The sequence below is a fragment of the Furipterus horrens genome, unplaced genomic scaffold (genome assembly GCF_987537825.1).
Source record: "Furipterus horrens unplaced genomic scaffold, mFurHor1.1.pri manual_scaffold_12, whole genome shotgun sequence".
In the NCBI taxonomy this organism is placed as follows: Eukaryota; Metazoa; Chordata; class Mammalia; order Chiroptera; family Furipteridae; genus Furipterus; species Furipterus horrens.
This window is the reverse complement of record NW_028327182.1, coordinates 44,162,853-44,186,928: the sequence shown is the minus strand read 5'-3', so window position 1 is coordinate 44,186,928 and position 24,076 is coordinate 44,162,853. Positions and strand designations below refer to the sequence as shown.

Here is a 24,076-nt window from a genome sequence, read left to right as displayed (position 1 = left end):
TGGAGTGTCCTCTCCAGTGAAGCTGAAGCTACAGAGCCTGGGCAGGGTGATATGGAGGGTCTGCTGTTGCCCATGCAGCAGACCCCCCCTCTCTTTGCAGCTGAAGGGTCCAAGGGAAAGACGGAGTCAATACAGCTTGGCTTCAGGTGCGCCGCAGGAGTTGCCGGTGTTGACTAAACGTCAAACCGCCTTAGGGACTCCGGCTCCGGATTTTCTGTTGGGGTTTACTCCCTTAGCCTTTCCCCTGAAGAGGTATGCCGCAAGGCAGCAGAGGTTTTTTGGAGTCAGAGTTTTCCTTCTCTGATGTGCCCTGACTGGAAGATCGAACCAGCGACACTTAGCTCACAGGCCGACGCTCAATCCACTGAGCAAAACCAGCCAGGGGGTCTAGTATATACAAAGCTAATAATAAGTGAGTCAGGATTTGAATCTATGCTTACCCAGCTCCAAAGACTGGTGTGCCATAGCCCTCTGGAATTGAAACCCTCAAGAACAGTCCTAGAAAGACAAAATCCTGGAGGGCTCTAAAGACAAAGGAGAGCAGAGGAAAAGTTCTACCAACTGCTAGAAAATGTAAGGTTTGCAGATGAGCAAGAAGGCAAGACCATTCAAACCCTTTTTGCTTCTCACATCTTCAAGGAGAATGATTTTCAATGTGGAAAGGGTAGGACAAAAGAGACAGAAGTCCTACATATTTCAATCAAGAGTAAAGGAAAAGAGTTTAATTCTTAAGGATCACAAAATTGATATCTAAGGCTTAAAGGAACTTGCAAATGTCACCTCAGCATTCTTACCAATAACCTACGGAAATTATAAAGAACAGGTTATTTATCAGAATAGTGATGGGTAAATGTTCTAATTTTCAAAGAACGATAAAGAGGCAAATCAACTTCAGATCAACATTTCTAACTGCCAACTGAATCTCCTCCTAGAAATTCTTAATGTAATTGAAATTCTCTAAGTCTAACCTGGAACCCACCCATCACTTTCTCTCAAAATCTGCTCTTCCTGAATACTATGGCTTAATCAAAGGCAACACAGTCCCTCCAGCCTTCCACCAGAAACCTCAGGGTTATCCTGTCTCCTAATTCACATTCGTGTACTAATTTTAGATCCTACCCTACCTTAAATCTCTCTTCTCCTTTCCATCTCTTCTGCCTCAATCCATCGTTTCCTAAGGACCATTCCAACAGTGTTCACCCTGCTTCAGTTTTGCTCTGCTGCAGGCAATACGTCACATTGTTTCCATAAATGCCCAGGTAAAGCTGTGGCCCCTCCTCAGATTCCTTCCACATTCCCTCACCCTCAAATATGCCATGCCATCATTTCAGTCACCCCAAACTCTGAGGTTTCTTGAAAGCACCATGTACTCACATGCCTCTGGGCCTTTGCCCACGCTGGCTCCCATGCTTAGCTTGCTCCTTCTCTACTCTTCTCTCAAGACTCTGCTGAGAGGTCATTTCCTCCAGGCAGCCTCCCTTACTGCCTCCGGTCTCCTCTGTGCAACTACAGTACCCACTTTGCAACCTGTGACAATACTCCAGCCATACTTCTCCCTCCTGCTACTCTGTCAGTAAACTAAGAGGGACTGTAACACAGTTACCTTGGCGCCCCAGTGACAGAACTGGTGACAAGCACACAGAAGAGGCTCAAAATACTTGTTGAATATTGAAGAATGACTAAATTCTGAAAATTGACAAGTGAGCCTGGTTTTCATCTTTTGCAAAAAATTTTTTAAAAAGACAGGCAACCATACTACATTGACCAAAACCAAGTCTGGCCAAGCTGTACTTCCTTCTTTATATGGTTATTTGGTTTGTTGACAGGGTGATAATACAGGAAGTACATTCTGGTTTCAAGGGAGCATATTTTGGTTTTAAGAAAATGATGTAGTTTTATTTTTAATTGTTTGAGGAACCTCCATACTCTTTTCTATAATGTATTAATTAGCTTGCTTGTGGTAACCATTTTATGGTGTACACATATATCAAATCATCACATTATATATCTTAAATATATATGTTTTATATCAATTCTACCTCAATAAATCTGGGGGGAAAACACTGTAAATTGGAGTCCAAAGATGTTGTCTATAGCACCTAAAAGAGATGTATTTACTCTAAATCTAGTATCTCTGCGGCTAAGACGCTCAGATGTACAATAATGCAGTTATATGAGTTTAGCTGAATAAATATTCATTTTCCCTACGTTTCTTCTAAGCTTCTCAGTATCCGATAGTTATACTTTATTCTAATTTTGAACGTTGGTTTCCAGCAGTAGGGAGAGTATATCTTTTTAAAAAATATCTTTGACATCAATTATATTCTAGGTAGGTGTCTAACAAGTATTTAACGAGAAGAGGAAGGAATGTGAGAAGGGGAACAGACAGTGCGTAGGAGGGAGGAAAATGGAGCAAGTAAGGCCCTAGTACCCAAGCTTTGTTTTTCTTCTTTTCTTTTTCAACGTTTTAATGAGTAACCAGATGAAAGTGTGGGAAAATATAATAGCTAGCATTTAGAGAACACAAAATATGCCAGATAGCATGTGTTAATAAGCACAGTACACAGTGGGTCTCATTTAATATTCACCTCACAAGGCAGTGCTTAATTATCCCCACCTATCCACAGTCCCTCCCTTCCCTCTGCAGGTTACTTCCTGGTCATAGCGGGTTTATCTGGAACTTATTATTTTTAATCTCTTCACTCTCTATCTATAAAAATTAATTTCTGTATGGTTTCCCAATCCTTGTGACATGTCTGTCACAGAAACTGATTTTTGGACTCTTCCCCCGCCTCGCCAACTCTCCTTGGGAACAATGTTTATATTTTCTTCTACATTCCATAAACACTTAATTAATAATTAATTATAAAGTGACAAGTCAGTAAAGATTGTGTATAAACAGGGGAAATAAATAAACAATAACAGAACGAGTACTACTGTGTGGTAAGGTACATTAGGCAAGCTCTCTACTCTGTTTCAAGAAGTCTGAGAAGGCCCTGGCTGCTGTGGCTCAGTGGATTGAGCGTTGGCCTGCAAACCAAGTGTCGCTGGTTCGATTCCCAGTCAGGACACATGACTTGGTTGCACGTCAGGTCCCCAGTTGGGGGCGCGAGTGAGAGGCAACCGCACAGTGATGTTTCCCTCCCTCTCTTTCTCCTTTTCCCTCTCTCGAAAAAACTAAATAAATAAACAAACAAACAAATAAATTATTTAAAAAAGAAGAAGTCTGAGAGCTGTCCTGTAGAGAACACAGGTATCTTGGAGGGGATATGATGAAGGAGAGCAGCAAGCACTGAGGCAGAAAATGAAGGAGAGCAAATGCATCTCTTTTCGATACCCCGAACAACCAAAATGATGCATCAAAACTGATAAAACAAAATTGGCCAAGACCAGAGTTCTCCTAGTCCACATGGCAGCAGGACTACCATACCTCGTAATGAGCTCCTCTGCAGCCTGGGAGCACAGCTGCATCTGAGACACCTCCTCCGTGGCCAAATCAATAGCATGCTGGATATACAGATGAGTTCGAAGAACTGGTTTATCAGAATCACACTTCTGTTTCTCTTCCCAAGATTTTAGAGTGCTTTCAAAAGCCTATTTAAAGTCAATATTACAATGAACTGTTGGTTAGAGCTCTGAGGCCCAAATAATGTGTATTTAGATATTATATAAATGAGTTTGAAACTACTATTGCTTTTTCCCTAATCTAACACATCGTTAAATAAATCATAAGTACAAAAACCATACTTTAAAGTTTTCCAGTATAGCATAATAAAAAGCAATGTAATCAACGATAAATACATATTACTAAAATGTTTAAAAAAGACAGCTTCAATCTTTACTGTTATTTATGTCATAGATAGGATGGACATTGGCAGTCTTATTTGTGAGTGACTTTAATTAAAAATGCATGTTCTGGAAAAGGCAAAACTATGGAGATAGTGTAAAGATCGGTGGTTCCCAGAGGCTAGGGTAAGAAGGGGAGGGACAGACAGGTGGAGCATAAGAAATTTTTAAGGCAGTGAAACTGCTCTGTGTCATCCTGTGATGATGGATACAAGTGATAGAACATTTGTCAAAACCCATAGAATGTGCAGCACAAACAGTAAATATGGACTTGAGTTAATAATAAAGTATCAATATTGGCCCATCAATTTTAATAAGTGTACTAATACAAGATTCTAATAACAGAGGAATTTATGTGCTTGTCCAGGTGATGAAGATGTGGGAACAGTATTAGAATTCTCTGTACTTTCTGTTCATTTTTTTGTAAACCTAAAAAAAAAATTAGTTTATTTTTTTAAAAGACTAAATAAACAGTTGTTCTTATTTAAAACCACAATGACTTAACTGTCAGATTTAAAAGACAATTTAAATCTTTTTCCTTGATTTCTACTTTTTTTATGACAATTTAAGGTTTTTTTTTAGAAGTCTTGATGAAAATCTAGAGGAATGTTTTTGGTTACATACCCTGTCCCTTGTTAGCATCTGAGCTCTGTTTTTGTGCACAATTTTGATAATCCCTGGAGGCTGAACCCATGCTTCGCCATCCACCTGCACTGGCACTCCTTCATCACCGAATATAGTGATTTTTACTGTACGACACTGAAATAAAACAAGTTATTTTAAGAGTACGAATCGTCCTGAGAAACCGACACAGAATCTGCATTCAAGCTTGCCCTTTAGTCCACATTGTGGAACAGTATGTTACACGTTTCCACTTGTGATGATGTAGTAATAACTGACATAAGAAGAAAGTCAGTATTTTATAATGAACATACAATGTCGGAGTCATGTTTAAATAGCTCCCCAGTATCCCACGTATTGAAGTCAGGTTTGACTAGGAAAACGAACCTGGGCTATTCGATGATGCTGTAGTTTAATGACCCTTGAAACCGCCATTTGCACACTATCAAACACTGCAACAACTTCCAGAATCTTGTCATCAAAGGATGGTGCAGCAAATATCTGAAAGGAAAACCTACATTACACTTCCACTAGTAAAATGAAGGTTTAATGGACTGAGTGCCAGCCTGTGAATGAAAGGGCCACTAGTTCAATTCCCAGTCAGGGCACATGCCTTGGTTGTGGGCCAGGTCCTCAGTTGGGGGTGTGCGAGAGGCAACTACACATTGATGTTTCTCTCTCTCTTCCTCCCTCCCTTCCCCTGTCTCTAAAAATAAATAAATAAAATCCTTTTTAAAAATTAAGGTTTAAGTAAAGTGGCACACCAAGCAATGTAAACTCTGTAATATGCATATTTTTTTTTAAATCATGAAAATACTAAGCAGAAAAGTAAATATTAGTAGGAAAGGATAACCTTAAAAATATAACTGATGATGCCTTAAAACAAACACACACAATAAAAATAGGTTTTAAGACCCACATGACATATACTTATGGTCCTCATAATTCATCTTGGTATAAAATGTGTTAAATATCTGATACATAACTCAGATGTCTTGACAAAATGAATGCAATTTTATAAAACCTAAAAAACCTTAAAGATGATACAGATTTCATAAGGTTAAAGCTAATGAACATGCAGATTATGATCCAGTTTACTTGGTATGTTTTTTTTTTTTTTTTTGAGTTTAGAGAGAGAGGGGATGGGGTAGGAAGTGGGGGGAGAGAGAGAGAGACATTGTTTGGTTGTTTCATTTACTTACACATTCATTGGTTAATTCTTGTAGGTGCTCTGACTAGGGATCAAACCCACAACCTTGGTGTATTGGGATGATGCTCTAACCAAATGAGCTACCAGGGCCACTTGGTATGTTCCACGGGAAATCTTTCAAGGTATTAACAAGCAATATGTGCATGTGCTTTATATCTTAGCATAACTCTTTAAAGCATTTTCATCAGGGGATAAAAATCATGTAGGTTTGCTTTTTTATTTTGATGTTAACTGCATTTTCAAAAAAATTAATCTAAAATTTTTAAATTTCACTTGTTTTACTTTGTCCCTTTTACTCTCTTTTACTATATCATAATTATGCCTTTAAAAATCATTCAGTACAAAGTAGTATCCTAATTAATACTTACACTGAAAATATCAGGACACAAAGTTGCAAACATTGATATTTCTTATCATTTAAAAAAATCAGACTTCCTAGTTTTAAACCACATCTCTGTTACTTAATACCTGTGTTTACTTAGTGTCAGTTCCTTAATTGATAAAATTTTAGATGAAAATTGTAGGTATTAAATAATATATGTGCAGCACTCAGAACATTGTCTGACTGCTTAGTAGGTGTTCAAGGGATGTTAGCTTTACTCATTTTAATCTCACCTATTTCTTCCCCTTAAAATATTTAAGAGTAGTGACAGGCTGACAAAAAACTGACTGCTGTTAGTTTTTATAGTCCAATAGGATTGGAAAATATTCATATCATGAAAATTACAAATATTTTCCAATTTATTTCATACTTTAATTCCTGACTGCTTATTTAAGAGCTCTGAGAAGACAGGTCAGTAGAACTGTAGTATCATAAGCCTCAAATCAAAGGGCCTATCATTTAACATATGTGACTCTTCTGACAGAGATCATGATAACACTAACTCGTTTTTATGTTATATATACTTTAATAATTGTGCCCTCTTCTTTTTAAAAGTTATTTTTGAGAAAAACTAGCTTTGTTAGGCTGTGTTTTTTTAAATATAGAAAACTATAAAAACAATACAAAAACAGCCCTCAACCTCAATGGCCAAATGAACCCTCTTGACATTCCTAAAAATAATTTAAAAAATACTATCACATAAATTTAGAAAACTAAAAGTACATAAAGGTATTCTGGTGAGCAGAATAATGTCCCCTTCCTACCTGCAGAATGTCCATGTCCTATTCTCTGGAACCTGTGAATATTATTTCATCACATGACAAAAGAGACTTTACAGATGTGATTAATTTAGGGATCTTGAGATGGGAAGATTATCCTGGGTGATGTGGGTGGATCCAATGTATTCACAAAGATCATTAATAATAAGTAGAAGAGGGAGACAGAAGAGGAAATCAGAATGATACAATGTGAGAAAGACTCACACTGCCTTTGTTGGCTCTTAAAATAGGAAGGGACCACAAGCCAGGGGATGAGGGCAGCCTCTAGAATCTAGAAAGAGGAAGGAAATACTTACATCATCCTCTTTAGTTCCACCCCAAAAGTTAGTGCCTCCGGCATAGCTGGGAATGTTCAATACTGCTATTCCTTGCAGACTGGGGAGAGGAATATATTGTCCATCACACTGTAAGGTAAAAAGCTTAGAAGTTAGGTAAAAAAAAGCAAAACCACTAGTTTGGAAGTCACTAATATACCAAAGACAAAGGGTGATGAAGAAAAGTGTGCTGGTAATGTTTGTTTTCCTGTAAATATACTCCAACACGTTACTTTCATTTAATTTTATTTCAATTAAAAGTTTTAAAGTGTAAATAATATAGCAGATGTTTTCACAGAATACCACTAAATAAAGAAAAGGTTTTACCTCTTCTTTCAACCAAGATCAGGCAGTACTTTCCCTGAGTTTCTTTTTCAGGTCACTTAAGATATTCTCACTTATATTATAGTCATCCTTGTCCTTATTTTAAGCATTCCTTTGAAAATGGCTGCTGAGTCCTAACCATCTCACTTAGTGCCTCTCACAAATCCTGGTATTTTGCTTCTGCTCTGTTACTGACTAGTGACTGGTTAAACTCAAAACTGAATTTTTAAGTATCAAAAAAAAAAAAGAGGAAGTCAAGAAGTATTTTACACTCCACTCCATGCCTTCTAATTAATCCCTTAGATAAAAATTACATTATCACTTTAAAAAGAAAAAATATCAATTATACATGATGTGAATAAATTCTCACTGAATAGAAGGTTTAAGCCTTCATTTTGAAAGAGAAGAGTTTGCAGATGCCATGCTTAAAATTCATGCTATATTTTCATTAAATAATTCTTATGTTAACACTAAAAATAACTATATAACTATATAAGAATTGCATTTTAATGTCCAATCAAGATTATCTTTAATCTTCAGAACAAATAAGAATCCAGTTTGAACTCATTTTTCAACCATTTGAAATAACTGAGAATATGTTATAATTGAGTTCCCTCACATGCATTTAAAAAAAAATTCCTTTCTTCATCTTTACATGAAACACAATCAAAGGTCCTCATTGTATTCCAACACCTGGGGCCATTCCTGGTACCACAGCTGGTGCTCAGTGTGTGGTAAATGAAGAAATATTAAAATTTAGAAGAATAATATCTTTCTCTGGACCCAATATTCTAAACAGGTATCCTTGTGTTCTTTAGAAAGATTTGAATTATATAACTAACTTAAAGGAGATGAAAAAAATCTCTCTTTAAATACAAAAGAAGTATTTAAAAAACTCAGAGCAATCCTAAAAATTCTGTAACATTAATAAGCCCACAGCTAACATGCTACTCCAATGTGAAAAACTGAAAGCCTTCCTTGTAAGATCAGGAATGGGACAAGGATACTCCATCAAAAAACTGTTAGAACTAGTAATTGAATTTAATAAAGTTGCATGATACAAAATCAATACACAAAAATCTATTGTATTTCATACACTAATAAAAAACGATAAGAAAACAAAATTAAGACAAAATCCCATATATAATAGCATCAAAAAGAATAAAATACTTATTAATAAATATAATCACAGACGTGAAAAACCTGTATACTGAAAACTATGCCCTGAGTGCGTGGCTCAGTGGAATGGGCACTGTAACCAAAAACCTAAAGGTTACCTGTTCAATTCCCACTCAGGCACAGACCTGGGTTGTGGCCCAGGTCCTCAATTGGGAGCATGCGAGAGGCAACCGATCAATGTTTCTCTGGCACATCGATATTTCTCCCCATCTCCCTCTCTTCCCCTCTCTCTAACAATAAATAAAATCTTAAAAAACTGATTTCGGCTATCTTTAAAAACAAAGAAAATTAAAAGGCTTTAACAAAGGAAACTGAAAAAGACACAATTAAATGCAAACATATTATATATTCATGGGTTAAAAGAATTAATATCGTTAGAATGTTCATACTACCATCCTGGCTTGGGTGGCTCAACTGACTGAGTGTCGTCCTGTACATCAAAAAGTTGCGGGTTCGATCCCCTGTTGTGGTGCATACATGAGGCAACCAATCGATGTTCTCTCTCACATCGATGTCTGTTTGTCCTTCTCTCCCAACCTGCTGCCCTCCCTCCCTCCCTTTCTCTCTCTCTAAAATCAGAGAGCATGTCCTCAGGTAAGTATAAAAAAGTAAGGAAAATTAAAAAAATGTTCGTACTACTCAAAGCAATCTACAGATCCAATGCAATCCCTATCAAAATTTCAAAGAATTTTCAGAGTTAGAACAAATAATCCTAAAATCTGTATGGAACCATGAAAGACTCCAAATAGCCAAAGCAATCTTAAGAAAGATGAAGAAAACTGGAGGGATCACACTCTCTAATTTCAAACTATGTATATTAAAAAGCTATAGTAATTAAAACAGTATGGTTTTGGCATAAAAAGATACATGGCTCAATGGAACAGCAGACAGCCCAGAAATAAACCCATGCATGTATGGTCAATTAATTCACAAAAAAGCCAGGAACATACAATGGGGAAAGGACAATCTTTTTAATAAATGGTGTTGGGAACATTGGAAGCCATGTGCAAAAGAATAAAACTGGACCACTATCTTATACAATACCATATACAAAAAAAGTACTCGAAATAAATTAAAGACTTGAACATAGGACCTGAAACTATAAAACTCCTAGAAGAAAACATAGGAGGTAAGCTCCTTGACATAGGTACTGATGATTTTTAAAATATGACACCAAAATCCAAAGCAACAAAAGCAAATCATCATCATCATCATTGTGAAAACAACAAAAACAAACAAGTGGAACTATATCAAACTGAAAACCTCTAAACAGAAAAGGAAATTACCAATAAAATGAAAAGGCAACCTACTGAATGGGAGAATAATTGAAAATCATATAACTGATAAGGGACTAATACCCAAAATATATAAAAACTCATACAACTCAACAGCAAAACAAACAATCTGATTAAAAAATGGGTAGGAGATCTGAATAGACCTTTTCCCTAGAAGACATAAATATGGCCAACAAGTACATAAAAAGCTTCCCTACATCATTAATCAACAAGGAAATGTAAATCAAAACCACAATTAGATATTACCTCACACCTGTTAAAATGGCTCTCATCAAAAACATGAGAAATAGTGTTAGTGAGAACGTGGAGAAAAGAGAACCCTTGTGCACTGATGCTAGGAATGTAAATTGGTGCAGCCAATATGATAAAATAGTATGAAGGTTCCTCAAAAAATTAAAAATAGAACTACCATATGATCCAGCAATTACTCTTTTGGGTATTTATCTGAATAAAATTAAAACACTCTTGAAAAGATACATGCATTCTCATGTTTACCAAAGCATTATTTACAATAGCCAAGATATAAGACGTGTGTCCATCAATGAGTAAGTGGGTAAAGAAAATGTGGTGTACATATGTCATGGAGTATTATTTAGCCATTTGTGACAAAAAAATTCTTTGGGGGCCTATGCTAAGTGATTAAGTCAGAATAAGACAAATACCCTATGATCTCTCTTAAATACAGAATTAAAAAACAAACAAACAAAAAAAAACCCCCAAGCTCAAAGACACAAAGATTGGTGAGTACTAGGAGGCAGAAGGTGGGGGATGAAAGAATGGTAAACATTTTTTTCAGTTTAAATAAGTTAAATTTAAAATTTAAAATTTAAAAAAATACAAAATTAAAAAATTCAGAAGTCATAAATATTTATAAGTGAAAATAAAGTAAAAAAGTTATAAATGAATACACTTTATTTGGAAGCATGGTATGAAAAAAAAGCATCTTCAGAAGGAAGTTCAATCTAAATTGCTTAACTTAACATACTAATAGTTTAAAAATATTTTGTTTAATTATTTCAGTATTACTGGTTTCTTCTGTAAGGCTATGTATTTTGTAGAATGCATTCAAAAACAGTAATTTGAGGTCAAGATGCGGCACAGGTAAACACACTCTGTCCTCATACAACCACATCAAAATTAGAACTAAAGAAAAACGATCATTCAGAATAGTCAGAAATCAAGCTGAATGGGGAAGTCCTACAACTACCAAATTAATGAAAAAAAATGCATTGTGACTGGTACGAGAGCTGGTCCAGCACCCATGTGTGACAGATAAAAATCAGGAGGGATATCTAAGGAGTGAAGGGTCCTAGCTCTATACCAGGACCCCCACCCCAGGGTTCCAGTGCCAGGAAGAGTGGAGACTGTGGAAGAAAGAAACTGCTGGACTCCCTGGAAGTTCCTGTTAAAGGGCCTGCACACACTCACTCAGACTCATTCCCTCTGAGCTACTACATGAGGGGGCTACTATAGCAGATTGAAAGACATCAGAGACAAATGGGGAGAAAATGAATTGTCCAGAATCAGGGTGGAAGCTGAAGAATGACTTTCTCCTAGATGGAAGTGCTGGCAGAGGCTACTGTTCCTTTTCTGAGTCCTTCCTCCACAGAGCTACAGAGCTAGCAGGCAGGCACCATATCTGAGACTCTGTCAACCTGGCTCACACTGTTTGCCCCACCCAATATTTGGACCTACCCAGCTGTTTCCAGTGGCTTTTGCATACGAATGGCTTCTAGGCTCATGCTTCCAATTTTTCTGAATTATCTCAAACAAGCAGTATCTGGCTTCAGCAAGCCCTATACCCCTCACTAAGTTGCCCCAGGCCTGAAAGTAGTAGCAGCTAGCCTCAGTTAACAGCCTGGCCTCACCTGGGCACCCCCAAGCCCAGCAAAAGGAGCAGCCATCTGCAGATTGCTTTGTAGCTCATGTTGTGTGACCTGGGACAGAGCACGGGGTGGCTGACCTGGGATGTGACAACAGCAATCAAGGCTCAGCAACAATAGGGGGGTATAGACAGCCCATACAGTGGGCATACCTTGAATCCCAGCTTGGGTAATAGGGAAGCCTGTGCCACTGGACCCAATAGGACCCATACTGTATTAGGCCACTCTACCAAACCTGGGAGACTTAGCAGCTCTACCTAACACATAGAAACTCAAAGAGGTTGCCAAAATGAGGAGACAAAGAAATATGGTACAAAGGAAAGAAGAGAAAAAAACTTCAGAAAAAAAACTAAACAAATTAGAGATAAGCAGGCTTCTAGATACAGAGATCAAAACAGTGGTTATAAGGATGCTCAGTGAACTTAGTGAGAACTTCAACAGCATAGAGAAGGGCATGGAATCCACACAAAAAAACCAGTCAGAAATGAAAGATACACTAATTAAAATAAAGAACAATTTATTAGGGAATCAACTTACTTAATTTGGTGAAAAAACAAACATGCAAGTCCAGAAAGCACAGAGTCCCAAACAAAATGGATGCAAAGAGGCCCACTCCAAGACACAATTAAAATCCCAAAGGTTAAAGATAAAGAGAGAATCTTAAAAGCAGCAAGAGAAAAGCAGTTAGTTACCTACAAGGGATCCCCTCCTAAGACTGTCATTTAATTTCTCAAAAGGAACTTTGTAGGCTAGAAAAGATTGGCAAGAAATATTCAAAGTGATGAAAAGCAAAATCTGCCGCCAAGATTACTTTACCCAGCAAAGCTATCATTTAGAATCAAAGGACAGATAAAGAGCTTCCCAGAAAAGAAAAAGCTAAAGAAGTTCATCACCACCAAACCAGCATTATATAAAATGTTAAAGGATCTTCTTTAAGAAGAAAATCAAAACTATAAATGATAAAATGGCAACAAATACATATCTATCAACAATTCTAAAAAACAAAATAAACAAATAAGCAGAAGAAACAATCAAAGATACAGGGAACATTTTGATGGTTGTCAAGATGCATCAGAGGAGGGTTGGGGGAATGGAAAAAAAAGGTGAGGGGATTAAGAAGTATAAATTGGTAGTTACAGAACAGTCATAGGGATGTAAAGTAAAATACAGGAAATAGAGTAGCCAAAGAACACATATGCATGACCCATGGACATGAACAAAGGTATGGGGATTGAGGGAGTGGGGAGGGCCTGGGTGGAGGGGAGCAAATGGGGGGAAAATTGGGACAACTGTAAGAGCATAATCAATAAAATTTAATTTAAAAAAGATTAGAAAAAGACTATTTCTCAAAAAACAAACAAATCATATTTTGAGAGGAGGTCCATGGTTTCAACAGCAAGCCAAAAAGGTCCACAGCCGAAAAAGGGTTAAAATCCATGTTAAATAGAGAGTAAAATGGAGCTGTGTAAGATAGTCTTTTTCAAAATTTGGATCACCAGTATAAAAGGCTAGAGATATCACTTCTGAAGAGCTCAAGAAATTAAGGCAATCCAGCCATTCTGATTCCAGGTAGTTCACAGTACTTACCAAATCATGGTAAAATGATGATTTACCTCTGTTTTCTTCCTCAAGACAAGGCTAGGAATTGTACAAAACATTGGGTACAACAAAGATGAAGACAACTTTCTACCCATCCTTAAAGAGAGTGAACCTGACCAGGGGGCATATATAAGAAAATGAAAGATAACAGTACCACACATAGGAGTGAACCCATGGGGCTGTCAAGAACAGCATTTGCTAACTGTGAACTTGCCTGATTCTGTACCTTTTTAGCAAGTAATATTTATCTTAATTTTACAAGCATTGCTAAATCAAGATAGCTGATAAAGTTGTCAGTGCTCTAGGATAAGAAGTATAAGATATTTATCTTTATTAGAACATTTAGTTGTTAAGGAATGATCCAGGCACCTCACTAGTTCACATTCCAGTGTTAAGAAAACCCCTGCAATAATAATGTTCTGCTTAATTCAATGAGCTGTAGATATAAGATTCGCTCACTTTCTGGCGTGTAGGCTATACCTTAATTAGAAATATCTGGTTATAAAAAGCTAGAAGATAGGAAAGAAATGCCTATCAGCATAAACAGTGAGCCCTGGATCAAGGGTAAAAGAAAATCAAAGTCACAAAAATTAGTAGACTTTTAAGAGCCATGATCCTCAATTTTCTTTTTACTGTTATTAGAGATTTAAATCACTTTGTTTTATTTCCTTTTTAAATTGGTAAAAAATACTAAAAAATATTAAATACTCAAAATCTCTTTTACTAACTTGTTAGATAAATTGGAACAAAAATATATTTAAATCAAAAGATTCTATTTACAATGAATGTTGTTTTCAGGGATTTGTGAAACTTCAAGCATTATCGAATTTTGTATTTGGAAATTTAAATGAGGAAATCCATTAAAAATGCTATCCTATAAATATACTCCCACTGCTCCACCTTTTCACAGAGTTCCCTGATTCCACAGTAGCATCCAAATCACAGGAGTTAATGATTATGATAGTTAAGTGTGTCACTCAGATCCAGTGTCTATACTTTTTTTAATAGAAAGTTGATTATTATTTCCGTTTCTTCCTCTTGAGTGTTTAAATGCTAATCAAGATGAATTTAGGCCAAATGAGCTCCACAAATACAATCATTTTCCAAAGTAAGATAACCTGAAATGTCTTTACTTCAAGATGAACTTACCTCAAGTTGAACCCTCTGTTCTAAATTCTTGTACGATCTCTGTAACAACTCCCGGGTTCCAAGGACTCCATACCACATCAGGTTTTTAGTTCGGCTCCTGATAATAAATATTGGCAGGCAATTCCAGTAACTATTATTTATTTAGTCTTTAAAGGCAGAGCAAGCAAAAGAGATAAATAAAATTAAGGTAAAATTGCCTTCATGCAATAACATCACTATTACCAAAATTACCTGCATTTTTCAGGATGCTCCTCTCTCTTATTATTAAATTCTAATGAAATTTTTGCATCTAATCCAATCCCAAAGTAATTGTTCATGACACATTTTTCTGAATATCCATCTCTATGATAATAAGGAAAAGTACATAGAAGTCAATATCAGTTTCATAACTATCGCAATTTATACACAGCACTTAAAACCATTAAAGATTCCATTCCTGAGAATAAAGCTAAGCAGAAATCACTTCCTATTTACATGCAATATACCAGCGAATAGGTGGTAATATATAGGTTGGTAATATATAAAGGAATGCTGGGCAAGAATATAAAGGACTCAGTGAATAAAATATTCCAGAGAAAAGTGAGTGGAGTGGTTTCTCACTTTGCCATAGGCTTGTTATCAAAGACAATATGCTGGAAGGGACCTACCACAGGAACACATCATGAAAATCACTGTATTTCACATGGATCAATGTGCTAATCATTATCAACTTTTGAAATTTTTTGATGATTCTTTTTGTGCATGGAAACATTTATTGTAATACATTTAAAATGTTACCTATAGTATAAAACAGCAACAAGAAAAGCCAAAACAAAATATCCGTGAAAGTATCTGCTTACAATGAATCTGGATCTGGGTCAATAAATGGCGTTGCACCAAGAGGATCAGTATTTGCTAGTAACATTTTGTTGATAATAGAACTCCCAGCAATTGAGGCAGCTAGTCCTGCTCTTAAACCTGGATGGGAAAAAGTAAATACATACAGGATCACATGTTAAGAAAAACAAAACAAAGCAGAGAAAATCCAGTCTATTATTTTCAGGCCTAATCTCAAAACATCTGGTTCCCAAACATGGTTTTTCTGTGTCTGCTCTTTTCATTAATAAAAATTAAGAATTAATACATTGGTAAGTACAAGGCTTTTCATGCTTCTTAGGATCTATATGTTGCTGAGAAAAAAAAAAAAAAAAAGAAAGCAGATGACTACCTAAATAGGAGACTCTTTGTGAGTTTTTCTCATTTACTATCCAAATTCTATAACTTCAACAAACATTACTTCCTTTGTTACAGCAAATAAAGTATTAAGACTACAAGAAATTTATAATAAAGGCTGAATCACCCAAAATGTCATGGAGTTACCACTTCCATACGCCCAAAGCATAGATAATAATACTCAATTTAAAATGTTAACAGATGTACTAAGGTGAAAACACAAGTTGGTGTCAGCAATAAGTAGTAAAATATTAAATATAAGTATTAATATTTTTACTTATTGTTTTTAGGAACAGAGAGGAAGAGAGCAAGTGAGAGAGAGAGAGAGAGAGAGAGAGAGAGAGAGAGAGAGAGAGAGAGAGAGACATCGATTATCAATTTGTTGTTCCACTTACTTATGCATTCATTGGTTGACTATTGTATGTGCTGTGACTGGGGATCGAACGCACGACCTTGGTGTATTGGGATGACACTCTTAACCAAATGAGCTACCCGGCCATTGCATGTAATTGTATTTTTAGAAAAATACGGTATTTCTAAATGGCTCCATCATTTTACATTCTAAGCAGAGACAATAATAGTTCCAATTTCTCTATGTCCTTGCAAATATTTGTTATTATCTGTCTTTTTGAACACAACCATCTTAGTTGAGGGGAGTGATATCTCACTGTGGGGCTTTTTTATTTTACTTTAACTTTGTTTAAATGAAATATTTTATTGTTCTATTACAGCTGTCCCAGTTTTCTCCCTTTGCTCTCTTCTGCTCAGCCCACAATCAATCCCTACCCTGTTGTCCATGTCCATGGGTCATTCATACATGTTCCTCGACTAGTCCTTTCCCCTTCTTTCCACCCTTATCCCCCTGTCCCTTCTCCACTGTAACTGTCAGTCTGTTCCATGTTTCCATGCCTCTGGTTGTATTTTGCTGTTTGGCTTGTTTTGTTCATTAGATCCCACTTACAGGTGAGATCACATGGTATTTGTCTTTCATCGCTTGGCTTATTTCACTTAGCAAATTATTCTCCAGTTGTCTTCATCCATGCTGTTGCAAAGGGTAGGAATTCCTTCTTTCTTTTTGCTGTGTAGTATTCCACTGTGTAAATGTACCACGGTTTTTGATCCACTCATTTACAGGTGGGCACTCAGACTATTTCCAGAACTTTGCTATTGTAAATAACGCAGCTGTGGACATTGGGGTACATAGGTTCTTTTGAACTGGTTTTTCAGGATTCTTCGGGTGTAATCCCAGCAGTGGAATTGCAGGATCAAAAGAGAGTTTCAATTTTAATTTTTTGGAGGAAATTCCATACTGTTTTCCACAATGGCTGCACCAGTCTGCATTCCCACCAACAGTGCTCTAGGGTTCCCTTTTCTCCACATCCTCACAAGCATTTTTTGTTTGTTGACCTGTGTGAGGTGGTTTCTCATTGTGGTTTTAATTTGCATCTCTCCTGATGGCTACTGATGTTGAGCATCCTTTCATATGTCTATGGGCATCTGTAGTACCTCTATGGAAAGTGTCTATTCAGGTCCTATGCCCATTCTTTAATTGGATTGTTTGTCTTCCTGGCGTTGAGTCGTATGAGTTCTTCATATACTCTGGAGATCAAACCCTGTCCAAGGTATCATTGGTAAATATATCTTCTCATACAGTCAGTTCCCTTTTCATTTTGATGACGGTTTCTTTAGCCATGCAGAAGCTTTTTAACTTGATGTAGTCCCATTTGTTTATTTTTTCATTATTTCCCTTGCCCTAGGAGATGTATCGGCAAAAATATTGCTGCATGGTATAGCTGAAATTTTACTACCTGTGTTTTCCTCTGGGAATTATATTTAAGTCCTTTATCCATCTTGAGTTTATTTTGGTGTATGGCGTAAGCTGGTGGTCTAGTTTCATTTTTTTGCATGTGCCTGTCCAGATCTCCCAACATTATTTATTGAAGAGACTATTTTTACTCCATTCTATCCTCCTGCCTACTTTGTCAAATATTAATTGACCACAGAGACATCGGTTTATTTCTGGGCTCTATTCTGTTCCATGATCTATGTGTCTGTTCTTAAGCCACGTGAAACTGTTTTGATTACAGTGGCCTTGCAGTATAGTTTGATACTGGCTGTTGTGATCCCTCCTACTTTGTTCTTCTTTCTCAAGATTGTTGAGGCTATTTAGGTCATTTTGGGTTCCACGGAAATTTTTAAAATATTTGTTCCAGATCTGTGAAATATGCCTATTTTAATAGGGATTGCACTGAATCTATAGATTGCTTTGGGTAGGGAGAACATTTTAATGATGTTAATTCTTCCAGTCCATAACTACAGTATATGTTCCCATTTATTTGTATCTTTATTTCTTTCTTCAGTGTTCTGTAGTTTTCCAAGCACAAGTCTTTTACCTCCTTGGTTAAGTTTATTCCTAGGTACAGTATTCCCTAACTTATCATGGGTATTATGTTCTAGACACCCCCGTGACACGTGAAAATCTGCGAAGTAGGAACCTTACATTTATTTTAGTATTTATATATATTTTTAAGGCTTTATAAACCCTTCCCACACACTTATAAACCATTCCCAGTCCCTTATTAACCTTTCCCACTCCCTTATTAACCTTTTCCACACTTTGATAAACACTACTTATGTTCTTAAACATACTCTACACTATTAAACCTACGTAACTTTAACAACATATGTATACAGTACCGCAAAATCCCATGATATAGCAAAAAATCCGTGATAAATAAATATAATATTTTTTAAAATCCCGCAATACAGTGAGGCCGTGGTAAGTGAACTGCGATATAGAGAGGGACTACTGTACTTTATATTTCTTGTTGCTATAGTAAAAGATATTTTTCCTAGTTTCTGTTTCTGATATTTCATTGTTGGTCTACAAAAATGCCTTCGATTTCTGAATACTGACTTCGTACCCTGCTATTTTGCCAAATTAATTTATTAGGTCAAGTATTTTTTTGGTGGAGTCTATAGGGTTTTCTATGTACACTATCATGTCATCTGCAAATGACAGTTTTACTTCCTCTTTTCCAATTTGGATGTCTTTTATTTCTTCTTCTTGTCTGATCACTGTGGCTATAACTTCCAATACTGTGTTGAATAAAAATGATCAAAGTGGATACCCTTGTCTTGTTCCTGATCCTAAGAGGAAAGCTTTTAGTGTTTACTCGTTCAGTATGATGTTGGCTGTAGGTTTCTCATATATGGCGTTTATTATGTTGAGGTATTTTCCCTCTGTTCCCACTTTGCTGAGTGTTTTTATCATAAATGGGTGCTGGACTTTATCAAACATTTTATCAGCATCTATTGACATGATCATGTGATTTTCATCTTTCATTTTGTTTATGTGGTATATTTATTGACTTGTGAATACTGTAATATCCTTGCATCACACAGATGAATCCCACTTGATTGTGGTATATGAGCTTTTTAACGCATTGCTGGATCTGGATTGCCAGTGTTTTGCTGAGGATTTTACTATCGATGTGCATCAGAGATATTAGATTGTAGTTTCCCTTCTTTGTTGTGTCTTGAACTGGTTTTGGAATTAGGATAATACAGGCCTCATAAAAACAGTATGGGAGTCTTCTCACTCCATGAATTTTTTGGAATAGTTGAGAAGGATAGGAGTTAGTTTTTTAAATGGTAAAATTTGCCTGTGAAGCCATCCAATCCAGGGCTTTTGTGTACCAGAAGTCTTTGATTACTGCTTCAATAGTTATAAGTGTATTCAGGCTTTCTGCTTCTTCAGTTTTGGAAGATTGTTTCTAGAAATTTTTCCATTTCACCCAGGTTGTCCAATTTTTTGCCATATAGTTTTTCATAGTAATTTCTTACAATCCTTTGTATTTCTGTGGAATCGGTTGTAACTACTTTTTCATTTTTGATTTTATTTATTTGGGTCCCCCTTCTTTTCTTCTTGATGAGTCTGGTCAAAGGCTTGTTGTCTTTGTTTCTTTTCAAAGAACCAGCTCCTGAATTTATTGATTCTTTAAATTGTTCTTTTAGTCTGTATGCCATTTAATTCTGCTCTGATATTGACTATTTCCTTCCTTCTGCTCACTCTGGACTTTGCTTGTTATTGTTCCTCTAGTTCTTATAGATATAGGGTTAATTTGTTTATTTGAGACTTTTCTCTCTTCTTTAGGTAGGTCTGTATTGTTATGAACTTCCCTCTCAGGACTGCTTTTGCTGTGTCCCATTGGTTTGGGGCTTCTGGATGTTTATTTTCATGTTTCCCGATACTTAAAAATGTTTCTTTAATATTTTTAAAATTTATTTTTAGAAGGAGGAAACAAGTGATGGGCAAGGAGAGAAACATTGATTGGTTGCCTCTCGCACACCCACAACTGTGGACACAGTCCACAACCCAGGCATGTGCCCTGACTGGGAATCAAACTGGCAACTTTCAGTCCACAGGCCGGTGCTCAATCCACTGAGCCACACCAGCCAGGGCTGTTTCCAGATGCGTTTTGATTTCTTCCTTTATCTCACTGTTAACCCATTCATTATTTAACAGCATGTTATTCAGCCTCCATGTATTTGAATGTTTTTGAGTTTTTCCCTTGAGGTTGGTTTCTGGTTTCAAGCCATTGTGTTCCAAGAAGAGGCTTGATTTGCATCCTACCATGTGCTCTATCTTTGAAAATGTTCAATGTGCATTTGAAAAGAATGTATATTTTGCTTCTTTGGGGTGGAAGGTTTTCTATATATCAATTAAATCCACTTGATCTAGAGTGTTGTTCAATGCCACAATAGCCTTGTTGATTCTTTCCTTGGAAGATCTGCCCATTGTTGACAGTGGGATGTTAAAATCCCCTAGGATGAGTGTGTTGCTGTCAATACCTTTCTTGAAGTCCTCCAAGACTTTCCTTATATATTTGGGTGCTCCTGTGTTTGGTACTTATATGCTTACCAGGGTTATATCTTCTTGATGACTGTTCCCTCAAGTATTATGTAGTGACCTTCTTTGTCTCTTTGTATGGCCTTTGTTTTGAAGTCTATTCTGTCTGACAGAAGTATTGCTATCTGAGCTTTTTCTTCATGTCCATTTTGCTTGGAATATTCTTTCCCATCCCTTCACTTTCAGTCTGTGTAGATCTTTTGTTCTGAGGGGGGTCTCATGTAGACAGCATATACATGGGTCATGTTTTCTTATCCATTCAGCTACTTATGTTTTTTTTTTTTTTTTTTTTTGGAGCACTTAAATCCATTCATATTTAAGGTTATTATTGATAGATACTTATTCATTGCCATTTTTTCCTGTTGTACCTCTGGTTCCTCTTTTTTTCCTTCAGCTTCTTAAAACGGTCCCTTTAGCATCTCTTGCAACACTACTTTGGAAGAGATATACTTTTTCAGCCTTCTTTTTCTTCTGGGAAACTTATTATTTTGCCTTCCATTTTAAATGAGAGTCTTGCTGGATAGAGTAGTCTTGGTTGCTCACTGTGGTTTGGTTTGTATTTCCCTAATGATTAATGATGTCAGAATCTTTTCACATGCTTTTCATATTTCTTTTCTGGGAAAATGAATACCCAGATCCTTTGCCCATTTTAAAATTGGTATATTTGTCTTTTTATTGTTGAAAATGAGTGGTTTATATATTCCCTTATCAGATATGTTATTTGCAAATGCCTTCTCTTATCCTGTAGACTGTCATTTCATATTCTTGGTGGTGTCTTTTGAGTCACAAATATCTTTAATTTTGATGAATTCAAATTTATATTTTCTTGTGTTGCTTGTGCTTCTGGTATAATATCTAAGGATACAAGCACTTACATCTACATTGTCCTTTTACGGTTTTATAGGTTTAGCTCTTACATTTTTATGTATGGTATGAAAGAACAATCCAACTTAATTCTTTGTTTACATCTAGTTGTCCCTGTACCAGAGGTTGAAAAGACTATTCTATCCCCATATATCAAATGTTTTATCACATTTGTTTAAAATCAATTAACTATAAATGTAGGAGTTCTGAACTGCCAGTTCTATTCCACTGCCACACACTACTATTATTATGCCAGTTCTATGTGGTCTTGAACACTGTAGCTTTGTATTAAGTTTTGAAATCAGAAAGCGTGTCCTTTGACTTCTTCCTTTACAATATTGTTTTAACTATTCTGGATCCTTTGTATTTCCATGTGAATGTTTTTAAATATATGCTTTATTGATTATACTGTTACAGTTGTCCCAATTTCTCTTCTCTTTGTTCCACTCCACCCAGTGATCCCCATCCCTCCAGCTGTCCCCCACCCTTAGTCCATGCCCATTGGTTGTGCATAGTTTTCCTCAACATCTTCCTATCTACTCCACTCCCTCCTATTATGCTTAATTCCTGCACCATCTCCCTCACTTTCTCCCCTTCCCCATCCCCTCTGACACCCCCCCAATATGTTCCCCATACCTATAATTCTTTTCACACTCTCGTTTCCTACTTAGTTTGCCTTTGTTTCGATTCCCTAGCTTCTATTGTTGGTGGTTGTAATATAGGTATAATTTTAATGTTCATAGTTTTGATCCTCTTTCTCCTAAACAAGTGCCTTTAACATTTCATATAAGAGTGGTTTGGATCTGATAAACTCCTTCAGTTTTACTTTGTCTTGAAAACATTTTCTCTGACCTTCTATTCTGAATGACAGCTTTGCTGGATAGAGTAATCGTGGTTGTAGGATTTTGCTTTTCATTACTTTGAATATTTCGTGCCAGTCCATTCTTGCTGTAGAGTTTCTTTTAAAAAATCAGCTGATAGTCTTATTAGGACCCCTTTGTACATAATTCTCTTCTTCTCTCTTGCTGCTTTTAAGATTCTCTTTTTATCCTTAATTTTTGACAATTTGATTATAACGTGTCTTGGTGTGGTTTTCCCTGGGTCCAGTTTTTTGGTACTCTGTGCTTCCTTGACCTGTAAGTCTATTTCCTTCCCCAAGTTAGGGAAGTTCTGCTTCATTATTTTTTCACATAATTTTTCAATTTCTAGTTCTTCTTCTTCACCTTCTGGCAACCCTATGATTCGGATGTTGGCCCGCTTATAGCTGTCCCATAGGTTTCTGAGCTTCTCCTCATTTTCCTCACTTTTCGTTTCCTCTTTCTGCACTGGTAGACTGTTTGTCCCTTCCCTATGTTCTGATTTGTTGATTTGATCCCTGGTTTTCTTTCCCTCAACACTTATTTCATATGTGTTTTCATTCATTTTAGCAGGACTAGCTTTCATTCCTTTCCTGTCTTGTTTAAGATCTGCTGTCAGGTTTGTAAGCATTCTTATAACCAAAGCTCTGAACCGTGCCTCAGAAAGATTTCATATCTGCTGATGCGTTAGATCAGATATTTGCTGTCTGGTCAGCTGCATCACTGGGATCTCTATCATGATCTGTGCCATTCTGACAGTTTTTTGTTTACTTTTGCTTCCTGGTTAGGGCTGTCACAGCTCCTGTGTTAAAGGGAGCGGGGCTCCATGCACTTGTCACTACCAGGTGACCCTTCTCACCACGCTGTGGCATTTTGTGTGGGGGTGGGGGTCCAAGATGGATTCTTGCTGTTTACTCTCCACTGAGAGACCGGGAGTGTCTTCCTTCATTCCCACCCCCTCCGGTCTTCACAGCCTCAGGCAATGGGGGTCTGCCTTCCCTGGCATTGGAATTGCCAGTTGATGGCTCTGGTCTGCAGCTGGGGTTGCTACCCAAGTGTTTCTCGCCTCATTTTAAATATGGGTGTCTGTGCTTACCACTGTCCTGCCGCCATTGCTGCAGCTGCTGCCGCCAGCACAGCTTCACCTCTCCATTCCAGCTTTGCTCCTCCTACCCATCCGGATGAGCACCACTTCTTTATAACTTCATACGCTGGATTTCCATGTAGCTTTATTTGCTGGAACTTCTGGTTATTTCTGGGTTTGCAGTAGATATATTCCTTCTTAGTTGTGGAGGGAGACAGAACTTGTCAGTCTAGGCCTCCATTTTGGCCAGAAGTCCTCCCTGTGAGTTTTAATATTAGCTTGACAATTTCCGACAACAGGCAATTGGGATTTTGTTAGGGATTGTGAAGAATCTGCAGTCAACCTGAGGTGAGTTGCCATCTTAATAATACTATGTCTTCCAATCCATGAACACAGACGCCTCTACATTAAGCTACATCTTCTTTACTTGTTTTCAACAATGTTTTGTAGTTTTAGTGTTCCAATATTTGACCTTCTTAGTTATATTTATTCCTATTTTTCTTGTGTTTTTCTTTAATGCTATTTCTTAATCTCATGTTCTGATTGTTCATTACTAGTGTAAAGAA

General features: G+C 36.7%; 1 protein-coding gene across 1 annotated transcript in view; it reads right to left on the bottom strand.

Annotated features, from left to right (window-relative positions):
• DGKH (diacylglycerol kinase eta) overlaps positions 1-24,076 on the bottom strand; it is a 196,142-nt gene that overhangs the window by 13,106 nt on the left and 158,960 nt on the right. The window contains exons 19-25 of the mRNA XM_090258064.1: positions 15,421-15,538; positions 14,813-14,923; positions 14,582-14,678; positions 7,135-7,242; positions 4,855-4,968; positions 4,471-4,605; positions 3,431-3,594 (exon numbers count right to left, since the gene is read on the bottom strand). Of these exons, the coding sequence (XP_090114190.1) occupies positions 3,431-3,594; positions 4,471-4,605; positions 4,855-4,968; positions 7,135-7,242; positions 14,582-14,678; positions 14,813-14,923; positions 15,421-15,538 (847 nt within the window). The remainder of the gene's footprint in view (positions 1-3,430; positions 3,595-4,470; positions 4,606-4,854; positions 4,969-7,134; positions 7,243-14,581; positions 14,679-14,812; positions 14,924-15,420; positions 15,539-24,076) is intronic.